Source organism: Camelus bactrianus, chromosome 8, assembly GCF_048773025.1.
Source record: "Camelus bactrianus isolate YW-2024 breed Bactrian camel chromosome 8, ASM4877302v1, whole genome shotgun sequence".
NCBI classification, from domain to species: domain Eukaryota; kingdom Metazoa; phylum Chordata; class Mammalia; order Artiodactyla; family Camelidae; genus Camelus; species Camelus bactrianus.
Window position 1 is genome coordinate 27,882,673 of NC_133546.1, and position 11,323 is coordinate 27,893,995.

Below are 11,323 nucleotides of genomic sequence, written 5' to 3' on the forward strand. Positions count from 1 at the left end.
ACAATTAATCATATTATTATAAGGTTATTCTTTTATTGTCTTACTTTTTTCCAAGAATTCAAATTTTTTCTCTATCTAAATTTAAAGGTTCATAGTATTTTGATATTTTTAATCTGCTCTACCTTTAGTTATGTTCTCTCTTCCATTACTAATACTATTTATTTGCCTCTATCTCCCTTTTATTTTTCTTAAACAATTCACCATTGGTTTGCCTATTCTGTACACCATTTGTTTCCATTTCTTTTCTTTTATGCATCTTTGGTCTTCCTTTTGAAATCATTCCCTTTTATGCTGAAGAACATACTTTAGAAGTTAGTTTACTGAAATTCTGCTGATGGAAAAAAAACACTCAGTTCTTATTTGTGTAAATATGTTTTTATTTTACCCTTGTTACTGAAAGAGAGTTTGGGTGGTTGCATAATTCTAGGTTGATAATTTTATCATTTCACTGTGTTCTGGCTTCTATTGTTGCTGCGACATTTATTCTTTGTTCAGTTTTTCATTCTTGAGGGTATCTGTTTATTCTCTCGAGCTGCTGCTCTTGTGAGCTTCTCTTTGTCTCTGGAGTTCTAAAACTTCAGTGGAAGGTACATAGTTATAGATTCATTTTTATCTATTCCATTTAGTGTACCTTATGCTTCCTGTGTCTAAATTCTTATCTTCATTTCTGGAAAATTCTTTTTCACTGTGACCTTTGAAAAAACTGGCTCTGAAAGAGAAAGAAATATACCATATGAGATAGCTCATATGTGGAATCTAAAAAAACCCAAAACACAAAAACAAAGAATAAATACAAAACAGAAACAGACTCATAGACATAGAATACAAACTTGTGGTTGCCAAGGGGGTGGAGGGTGGGAAGGGATAGACAGGATTTCAAAATTGTAGAATAGATAAACAAGATTATACTGTATAGCACAGGGAAATATACACAAGATCTTATGGTAGCTCACAGAGAAAAAATGTGACAATGAATATATATACATTCATGTATGACTGAAAAATTGTGCTCTACACTGGAATTTGACACAACATTGTAAAATGATTATAAATCAATTAAAAAGTAAAAAAAAGAAAATTGATTAAATAAAAAAATATAAATAAATAAATAAATTAAAAACTGGCTCTGCTCCATAATCTATATTCTCATCTGAAACTCTGATAAAATAAGGTTTAGGTTCTCTACCTTCCCCATCTCTTAATCCCTCTTTAGTAATTTTCATTTTCTTTTGTCTTTGTGCTGCATTTCTCAGTACTTTTTTTTATGATGAAACGTCAGTTTACTTATTGACTCTTTCCCTGTATTTATCTGATTATTCCCTAAATTTTTAATTTAAAGATTATATATTTTCATTTTTAACAGTTGTATTTTGGTAAAAGCCACCTGCTAGTTCAAGAAACATATTACTGTCCATTTAAAAATTATTTTATACATGTCTTACATCTAATCATTCCAATGTCTGCAGTCCATGAGGTTGATATCTATTGTTTGTTGATTCTGTTGATTCTCACCAATAACAGTTGGTTCTCATTTGCTATGATCTTTGATCAGAGATAGTAGTTGACTGACATAAATAAATACAAATCCTGAGGACCTGAATTTCATCCAGAGTGGATTAATGCAACAACGAGGTCCCGTTTTTACTTTACTGGTTGAGCAGAAATCCCAAGTGATAATACTCATTGCTGACACAGATTTTTCTAAAGAAGAAAAGCTTGAGTAGTTAGAGCTTGCTGTCAGAACTGAATATGTTAAATCACAAGATTTATTATAAACAAGATTATACAGTAGTAGAAAGCTTAACAAATATTCTCACCATGTTTTTGACACTACCAAAGTAAGTTCAAGCCACTACCAAGGTAGTAACAGAATAAATCAGTGAAGTCTTAGAGTTAAATTATTATGAGACTAGTGGGTAACCTCAACCTCATTCAAGAAACATAATTAAAAACAAGTGATTACAGAGTTTTATAAGAAGTATAATGTTAACAAATATACTTTTTATTTCATAAAAACACACATTTGGAATTACAAGTGAAAAGTCCTCAGAATCTTTTAATAACAGAAAGAAACCCTTTTGTCCTTTTGAAATAAACAGACAAAAACTCGAATTTAATGATGACAAGATACAGGCTAAATATAGATTTATATTAAATTTTATGAAAACAAGCATGCAAATATTTCCTAGTCTTTTCTTATCCATCTAATAAGATACAATTGCTATAAGAGAGCTTTGTCCTTTTGAAACAGCTGTATCAATTATCTAACCATTATATTCAAGGTCTTTTACTAAACTTTGCTATAGGCTGAATATTTGTGTCCCTCCCAATTTCATAGGTTGAAATCTAATCCCCATTGTGATGGTATTTGAAGATGAAGACTTTGGGAGGTGCTTAGGTCATGAGGGTGGAGCCCTCATGAATGGAATTCATGTAAGGACACTAACAGGAGAGCTCCTCATCTCTGCCATCAGTGAGGACACAGTGAAAACATGGATGTCTATGAACCAGGAAGTGGATCCTCACCAGACACTGAATCTTTCACTGCCTTGATCTTGGACTTCTCAGCCTCCAGAACTGTGAGAAATAAACTTCCATTATTTATAAACCACCTAGTCTATTTTTTGTTATAGCAGCCTATTTTATTAGGACTAAGAAATTCTAATTAAAATCTATGGTCTCTCTCTACATTAAGTTACTTTTCTAGGAAAGATGGAAGAATAGAGGCTTATTTATTTTTTCCACATTAGGGAGTATGTCATTCTTGGACACACCTGTTCAAAATGTTAATTTTAACAGCCTCTTGGTAGAGAAAACCTGAAAAATATGTTAAAATTAAATGTAATGGTAGTAAGGGTTCCCTGCTGTCCTGCCTGTTAATAAATGTTTAGAGCAGTGAGAGGTGGTATTAAACCAAACTGCCCAAATGATGCCTTGGTTATTGCTCACGCTCCTCTGGGAGGGTGGATGAGCAAATGTTACCATGACAATGAGGCATTGATCTCTACAGCCTCAGCCAGAAAGTAATGAGGCTGCAATGATGAACCAGAGTCCTCAAAGCCAAAATAAGGGGCATCAGCAATGAGGATCTTACCATTCAACACAGAGCTTTGGGCAGACCAAAATAGAAGTTCTTTTTGTTGAGCCACTATCTAGAATCTACTCAAAACCTGCTCAGATTGAATACAATGCCTTGTTTACTGGCAAGGAGCCTCTCTCTCCACTGATGCCCTCAGATTATTCTCTTCAATTCTATCCTGATCTCAGCTGCTTTACAGAGAGGTCTCCTTGTCCCCCAGGGAGACCAAAGGTCATACACTCTGGTTTTATTATGCTGGGGAACTCTGCTGGATGCAACTGCCCAAGTTGTCATCTTACCTACTCCAGTGGCAGGGGAGAGTGGGCACCCAGATTCAGCGAGTGGATTTTGGGCAAGGTTCACAGTGGGAAAGGGAAGCTAATATGATCTTGGAGGCTGAGGGGTTTGGGCCAATTTAACGTACTATTGCTGCTTTTCCATCTGAATGTTCTTCCTCATCCCACGAAAGCCAAGAGGTTTCTCCCAATCCTGGAAGAGCCGCATGTAGAGAAGTGCTAATAGAACTCACAACCCTAATGATGCCTTTGAGCTCAAGTTTGGCTGACAAGTTTCAGTCAACTAGGGTCCCTGGATCAGGGTGGTAGCCTCCACCCTGAGGGACTCTATGGGATTTCAGACTCATTGCCTCTCTGGCATGGCTACCAGGTAAGTTTTTGTTTGTTTGTTTTGTTTTGTTTTGTTTTGAAACCAGTTAATAGCTTGCTACTAGGCTCTTGGCAAAGCTAAATACCTGATCCACAGAAACCTTTGTGACTCTATGGCTTGATGTTACCATTTTTGGGGTGGGTCAACCGGGACTCAATGACTAATGGGGTGGGAAAGGCCTGATAAACCTCACTTGTCAGATGAAATGGTATATTCAAGAGCACAGTCAGCCTGGCCCTGGCAACATCTCAGCTTGACATGAAAGTTAGCAGCTGCTCACAGAGGGAAATTTCATCTCACTGTGCTTCCTGATGTGACACCTTTGGTTCCATGGGGCCCTCAGCTCCTAGAGGTACTCCTAAACACCTGGCCTGGTTCACTGATGGTAAGCATCTTTGTATACTATGTTTTGACCTAAGTAATTCAACTTCTAGTAACTTGGAGTACAAGCAGATTGATATGTGCGCCTGCAACCATGTCTTCAAGGATGTTTATTACAACATTGTTTTTGATAGCAAATGACAAAGAACTTCTAAAATCCTCTCATTTCAGGACTGGACAGAGAGATTAGTTGTTCCAGACAAATCATATTAAGTTAACTCAAAATATGACAAATTAAAATAATGTTAACAATGTTGTTGTTTTTATGGACAGTGTTTTCTCAGTGTTATATAAAGTGTGAATAAAAACATGTGCTATTACCTTTTCCATTTACTGACCAGCCCCATCAGCCTCACAAATAATGGTAGGCTTGCTTAGTAAAGCCAGTTTTAAAGCAAGACTCTTAGTCTCCCCCTTCAAACCCCCAACCCTCTGGTCCCACAGCACAGGAATAATCTCACTATGTTCCCCCATACAGATTCTGGTTTCAACATTTATCTTTATGTGAAAAAACTAGGAGCTAAAAACTGAAGATATATCATTTTCACGTACAAGTTGCATATATTAAGATGTCTGCATGGACGCCTCTGAAAGAAAACACAAGACACTGGCAATAGGATTGCCTTTGAGAAAAGGACAAGGAGCACTGAAAGTCTTTGGTGAAAATAAGGCTTAACTTTCACTGCCATAAATAATCACACTTAGTATAAGAAGTATTATCTCTAGGTGATGAAAAATCCAAATGACCATTTATTTACTGCCTACTACTCATTTCATATTATTTCTACCACGAACGTGAATGTATTCCAAAGGAAAAAGAAATTGAATATTTTGAAAGCATTATCCAACAAAAACAAAGGAGAAAAAAGACTATATCCATATTTTGGTAATCGAGAGAGCACAAAAATTGTTGCACTCTCTGTTGCTGATTAGAAAAATACAATCCTGAATAGAAACCTGGTTGCTGACATTGGAACAGGGAAGAGGTAAAAGTGCCATGCAACTAGAAAGGCAAATGACTGGCAGAGGAAATAATTCTGGTTGCAAAATTCTCTATAAGAACATTTCTCAGAATATATAATCAAATGGAAATTCAAAGACCAACTCAACAATATCTTGCTTTTATTATTTATTTTGATGTCTTCTATGATACAAGGATATGACCGATCAAAGAAACAAATAGTATTGTGGCAAGAAATTCTCAGTTCCATTCATTAGGTTTCAATAGCTGGGTTTCTCCTAGAAGCCTATCTGGACTAGCCTCAGTCATTACCATACCATACAGACAGACAGATCTCTCTGGGGCTTTTGGCGGGGATTCTTTTATTCCCACAGCACTTTGAAGGATTTGAGATGGAGAACACTGTGCCGTTCCCTTTGCACGTCTTCCAGACAGTGGAGAATGCATTTGGGAGCAGCAGATTGAAGTTCATCTTCTGGGGGCCTGTGAAAATATCTTTAGCCTTTGTAGATGGGTGAACTAAAAAAAAAAAATTCTTCAATTATTGGATTGGTATTATCAAGCACCAGGACTCTTCTCATGTTCATAGTAACCCACACAAACCAGTTTATAAAACTCCAAGAATGTATGGTAGATCCTTCATCTTTTAAGAAAATTGTACCTCTTAAAACAATTAATTTATTTCATTCTTGGGTTGTTGCTAATGGCAACAGAAAGAATGCACTGGAGTGTCATAATAATCCTCCATTAAATCCCTAGTGTTTAAATTTTAATGCTATAATTCAACAGCTGACAAAAGCCCATTGAGTGCATCTATGGGGAGGAAAACAGGCCGGCTCGTTTTCTCAGGGGTGATACTATAGCAACATGAAATGAATTTGGGGTCAGGGAACAAGCAGTCTCCAAGCTTTGTTTGCATTTCCTGGCTAAAAGTAGAATCCAACATTATAAATTTAGTTATTTTGAGCAGCAGGAAGATAGCTCCCTTTGCACCACTGCTTATACAGAAAACAGAGGGAATGTAACAGAACCAGAACTGGAAGAAAGATATGCCGATGAATATAATATGAAGTGACTCTCAAAGCGACCACTTTAGAAACCCTGAGACCCTCCTATGCTTGACGCTTTACCCTTCTCTCCTGGACAAATGATGCTTTAGAACATGGAGGAGTATTACAATTCCCAAACTGCCTCTTAAAAAGGAAGGAAACAAAGAAGTCTGGTCAATAGTCCTTGAATGTGACCCCTCACAGTCACGCAAGACACGGCGAGGTTGGGTGGCGCTGATTACATCTTGCTCTTTATAACGGTGCTCTTGTTTTGGGGGGGTCTCTTTTCTCTTCCAGAATAAGCATATGCACCTAAATCATGATTGCCTATTGTGCCGTAAAAGGCAAAAACGAAGAAAAACATAAAAATACCCTACCTAATTCCCAGAATTTTGTGCTGCCAACTCTTCTTCTTCAAGGCATGTATTTTCACTTTTGGTTTTTAGTATTGATCCTCAGCACATTGAGTCAGTGTCCAATAACATACAATACTACATTTGGAGTGGTTATCCAATAAGGTTTATGCAGTTATGGACTCCATTTATATGGCTTGCAACATACGAAAATAAAGAATTTTAGGTTTTCAAGGGCTTAGTTACAGATGAATACATGAACAGCTCAATAAAACTCAAAGCTGTTCCCATCTCTTTCATCCCCTTTTCCAGGCCTTCAATATCTCACCTCAACAATTAAAAATCCTTGCCCCTCCCAACCTGTCATGACCTCTAGTACCCACCTCTTGCAACTCATTCTAAATATAAGGGCAAGATTAATCATCTTCTTAAAACAACAACAAAATTTCTCCCCTATTCAAAAATCTTTGATACCAATGAATCAAATTTATCTTCCTACAGTTTATCTCTGCTATTATAAGTAAGCCACACCATATAGTTTGCTGTTCCATTACTGCGTCTTGCTTATACTTTTCTCCTGGTATATTTAGTTAATGGTCCTGCCTAGAATTCTCCTGTCATTACTGTGTTGATCCTTCAAGCTCAATTTAAATGTCACCTTTTCTAGAAAGCCTTTCTGATCCACTCTTTCTGGTAGAAAAATATTTCTTTTCTTCTTTTTCTTTTTTTCCCTTAAGCTCACATGGCTCGTTTAGAATTGTCTTTGGGAACTTATTTAATTTCTTCCAATAAATTGTTTGACTTATCCCTGAGGACAGGGACTACATACTCAATTATTTTTCTCTCACCCATTCCACACTTGGAAAGGAAAGTTTTTTAAAGAAAATATTCTCTAAGCTGCATGGCTTACCTGGTTCTGTCTAATAGGTACACCAAATACAACAGTATCAACAAAAGGAAGCTATAGAATAAAAATATTAATAAATAGTATATTATGATCAATGTTAAGTGCCTTAAATGAAAGAATGGTTTAGCATAAAGAGAGAAATAAAGGATAGGTTAGGTTATTCTCCATGAATAAATAACAATAGCTGAGTAGTTTATTATGATACAAATTAGATTTTGCTCATATTACCAGTGCAATGAACACTGGCAAGGAGATTCTGCTCATCATAGTCACCGAGGGATCCGGGCTGATGGGCACTGCTTCTCTCTACATGCTTATATAATCACTGAGTCGGGAAAAGGGAACCCGGTGAACTACACCACACCGACTTCGAAAATTTCTGTCCAGGAGTGACATGTCTCTTCTATTCATACTATATAAGCTGAATGAAGTCACACAGCCAACCTGACTTCCAGACAAAGAAGTACAACCCTATATGTGTTCAACAATACAGACACTTTGAAATGGCTGGAAATGGCACAATGACTACTGCCCTGTATTTTCCCAAGAGTTAGGAAAAAAAAAAAAAAAGCAATACATTTCAAAATTTACTTAAAAACAGCAAAATACTTAAAATTAGGAAACTCCCTAAGGTTGATTGAAGATATCTTTCAATAATCTCAGCAAACACCTTCGTTACAGTGAAATTTTAAATATTTTCTCTTTAAGATTAAAGATAAGAATGCTTATTATCATTGTTGTTGATTAATATAAACTGCAAGTTCTGGCCATGACAATAAGACATAAGAAAATGAGATGTAAGGTTTGGAAGAGAAAAATGAAAAACTGCTATTTCATGATATTGAATTGTTGATACTGCTTATCTTTTTATTTTTATATTTTATATTTTATACCAGAATTATTAATAATTATGAGCAAATTTGTCACAAAAATTACCTTAAAAATCATAAGCAGAACATCAGTGACCTGTGGAACAATAGCAAATGAAATAACATTTGTATAATTGAAGTCTTAGGAGAAGAGAAAGAATGGGGCAAAAAGATTATTTGAGAAAATACTGTTTGGAAAAAATTTTTATAAAAAAATTCACCCATAATTATAAAAATTTAAGCAAACACCAAGCAGAAGGGGAAAAAATCCTAGGTATATTATATTAAACTGCTGAAAGCCAATGTTAAGTAGAACATAAAAAGAGCAAAAGGAAAAATACACATTAAATACAGTGGATAAAATAAAGAGGTTGGCTTCTATGAGAATTCAATGCTACAATATCTTTAAATTTATTTTAAAAAAAAACCTATTGACCAAGAAATAATATTGATTAGCAGATTTATACTATGAGACACACTTGAGGAGGTTCTTTTGGCTAACAGTAAATGATACCAGGTGAAAATCTAGATACTATTATTTTACAATTATACAATTGTACAATTATACAAAGCAAGAATGAAAGATTAAATACTGTGATAAATTTTATGAAATTAAACAAATTAGGTAAAAAAAAAAGATGTGTTTTTGAGAAAAACAAAAAACCAAACTCACAAAAATGAAAGAAAAAAATTGAATACTCCTACAGAGTAAACAAAATTAACAATTAAAAACGTAGTCAAAAGGTACCAACTTCCAGTTTTCAAATAAGTCCAGGGGATGTAAAGTACTGCGTGGTAACAGTTAACAATACTGTATTGTATATTTTAAAGTTGCTGAGTGTAGATCTTAAAAGTTCTCATCACAAGAAAAAAAATTGTAATTGTGTATGGTGACTGATGTTAACTAGACTTACTGCGATGATTATTGCACATATACACATATACTGAATCATTATGTGGTACAACGGAAACTAATATAATAGGTCGATCACATCTCAACTGAAAAAAAAAAAAACCTTCCCTCAAGAACAATGCTGGGCTCAGATGGCTTCACTGGTGAATTTAATCAAGCATTTAAAGAAGAAATTATACCAACTATACTTATCCTCCTCTGATTTGTTTTTCCCTGGGAAGTGGCGTTTAAGGGAACAGTCTGAGTTTATTTGCTGAATGGAGATTTATTTGTTTATTTATTTTTTAATTGAGGGACAGTCAGTTTACAATGCTGTGTCAATTTCTGGTGTACAGCAGAATTCTTCAGTCATACATGAATATACATATATTCATTTTCATATTCTTTTTCACTGTGAGCTACTACAAGCTATTGAATATATTTCCCTGTAATATACAGTATAAACTTGTTTATCTATTTTATATATACCAGTCAGTATCTGCAAATCTCGAACTCCCAGTTTATCCCTTGAATGGGGATATTTAGATTCAGGTCTGGCCGCTAAAGATTTTCACTCTAATTTCAACTGGGCTACAATATTGTTGAGGTTATCCATTTATCATTCAGTTAGCAGTTGACATTGGCCCTTAACTTCAGCCAGTGTCTCCCCTGCTATAGACTGATGTACAAGAAAGGAAATTAAAAAAAAAAAAACAAAGAAACCTGTCACTGCTGTTGGACAAACAAATCAAAGTTATAATCTTCTTGAAGGTGAGTAATATCAACATTGATATAAATAAGGTCAGTGCGGTTGAAAGAAGAAAAAAGGAGTGCTGGTGAATTTGAGCCCAGATCAAGGTGAGTTTTGCATTTCATAAACACTTTAGGCCAAATATTTGGTTGATTAAAACTAACTGTCATTCCTTTCAATCTTTTTATCACAAGGTTTTTGATGCAGATTTAAAAAAAAAAAGAAATAAGAATATACAGACTTTAACGTGTTTTTCTTTCTGGTTCTAACAGTTGCTATTCCGGCTTCTAGTAGAAAATTTTCCAAATGTGAAAGAGAACAGGCAAAAGTGAGGAAGAGAACAAATCGTGTGTATCTGAACAGACATCTGAAAGACAAGATTTCTGGGCAGAAGGAAAGTTTTGGTAAACTTAAGCAGTAACCTTTCACCGAATCATTTATTGCATGGACGGCAGCATATGGTACATCAGTTTCCCCCAGAAAGTTAACTCTGAGATGGAGCTTAGTGTACAGAAAATTTTTGAGGAGTTGCTGTCAGGAGCAAAACCTGTGTGGGATGGGAAGGAAGCAGAATCAGGCCCAGGGAGAAGCTGAGCTGTAATGCAGTGCCACAAGGACTACGGCAAGCCCAAGAGGAGCCCTGAGGTTGGAATGGTCCTTTGGATGTATCCTAGGCTGGGAAAGGGAAACCAGCCTTTCATACCCGATAGCAACAGTCTTGGCTGCATCTTGCCCTCTGGATGAGGGCATTGGAAGGCAAATGCCAGGGAGAACTGACGGCTGACAGCTAACAGATAGCAGGACACTCAGCATTTGAGGGAATCAGCCCTTCCTGACTGGAAGGGGAATCTGGGCAGTGTTGCATAGCGTTCACTCCTGCCCACTTTTGCATTAGCTTGGATCCTCTTGCTTCCTCTAAACTCTGAAAGTCTTCCTCCAGGATTTGATAGATCTCTTTCCTAGGGTAAACTTATTACAGGAAAGTTAAGAGGAAACTATAGCCTTCACTGATGCAGGTGGGCTTGAGGCTACAATTGTGATACGTCCTTGTTCCCTTCCTCCACAATTTATCCTAGGTTTTCCTCTCGCACAGCTAGTTCCTGTGCTGGTCTTGGTGGCTTAGCTGGTGGGGTGACCGAAAGTCGTATCTCTGATTGTCTAAATCCCTGATCATCAAGCCCTCCTCAGGCTGCTGTTCTTGTCTATTTGCCATCACAACTGAGCCAAGAAGCATTAAGAGAGAACCCAGTGCCAAACATATTCCTTCCCATCCCCAATGTGCCATAACAGCTTACCACCTGATGATCAGATCAGCTGCTCCTGTCAGTACGGTGTTCCTCTCCTTGCCCGCTGGCCCCTTGGCATGAGAAGTATGAGGTTCACAGGCATAAATCATAGCTTATATCTCCCTGGAG

At 36.3% G+C, this 11,323-nt stretch overlaps 1 protein-coding gene across 14 annotated transcripts in view; it reads right to left on the minus strand.

Annotated features, from left to right (window-relative positions):
* Window positions 1–353: 353 nt before the first annotated feature.
* Window positions 354–11,323, minus strand: part of LOC105077222 (uncharacterized) — a 196,528-nt gene continuing 185,558 nt past the window's right edge. For 5 of the 14 annotated variants that reach the window (XM_074368352.1, XM_074368351.1, XM_074368353.1 and 2 more), the window contains exon 5: window positions 5,232–5,606. In XM_074368352.1, the coding sequence (XP_074224453.1) occupies window positions 5,389–5,606 (218 nt within the window). In that variant the 3' untranslated portion in view covers window positions 5,232–5,388. Of the gene's footprint in view, window positions 710–1,115; window positions 1,127–5,231; window positions 5,607–8,332; window positions 8,363–11,203; window positions 11,318–11,323 lie in introns of those variants that run through there. The other 9 variants (XR_012508604.1, XR_012508602.1, XR_012508601.1 and 6 more) reach the window with 6 other exon arrangements.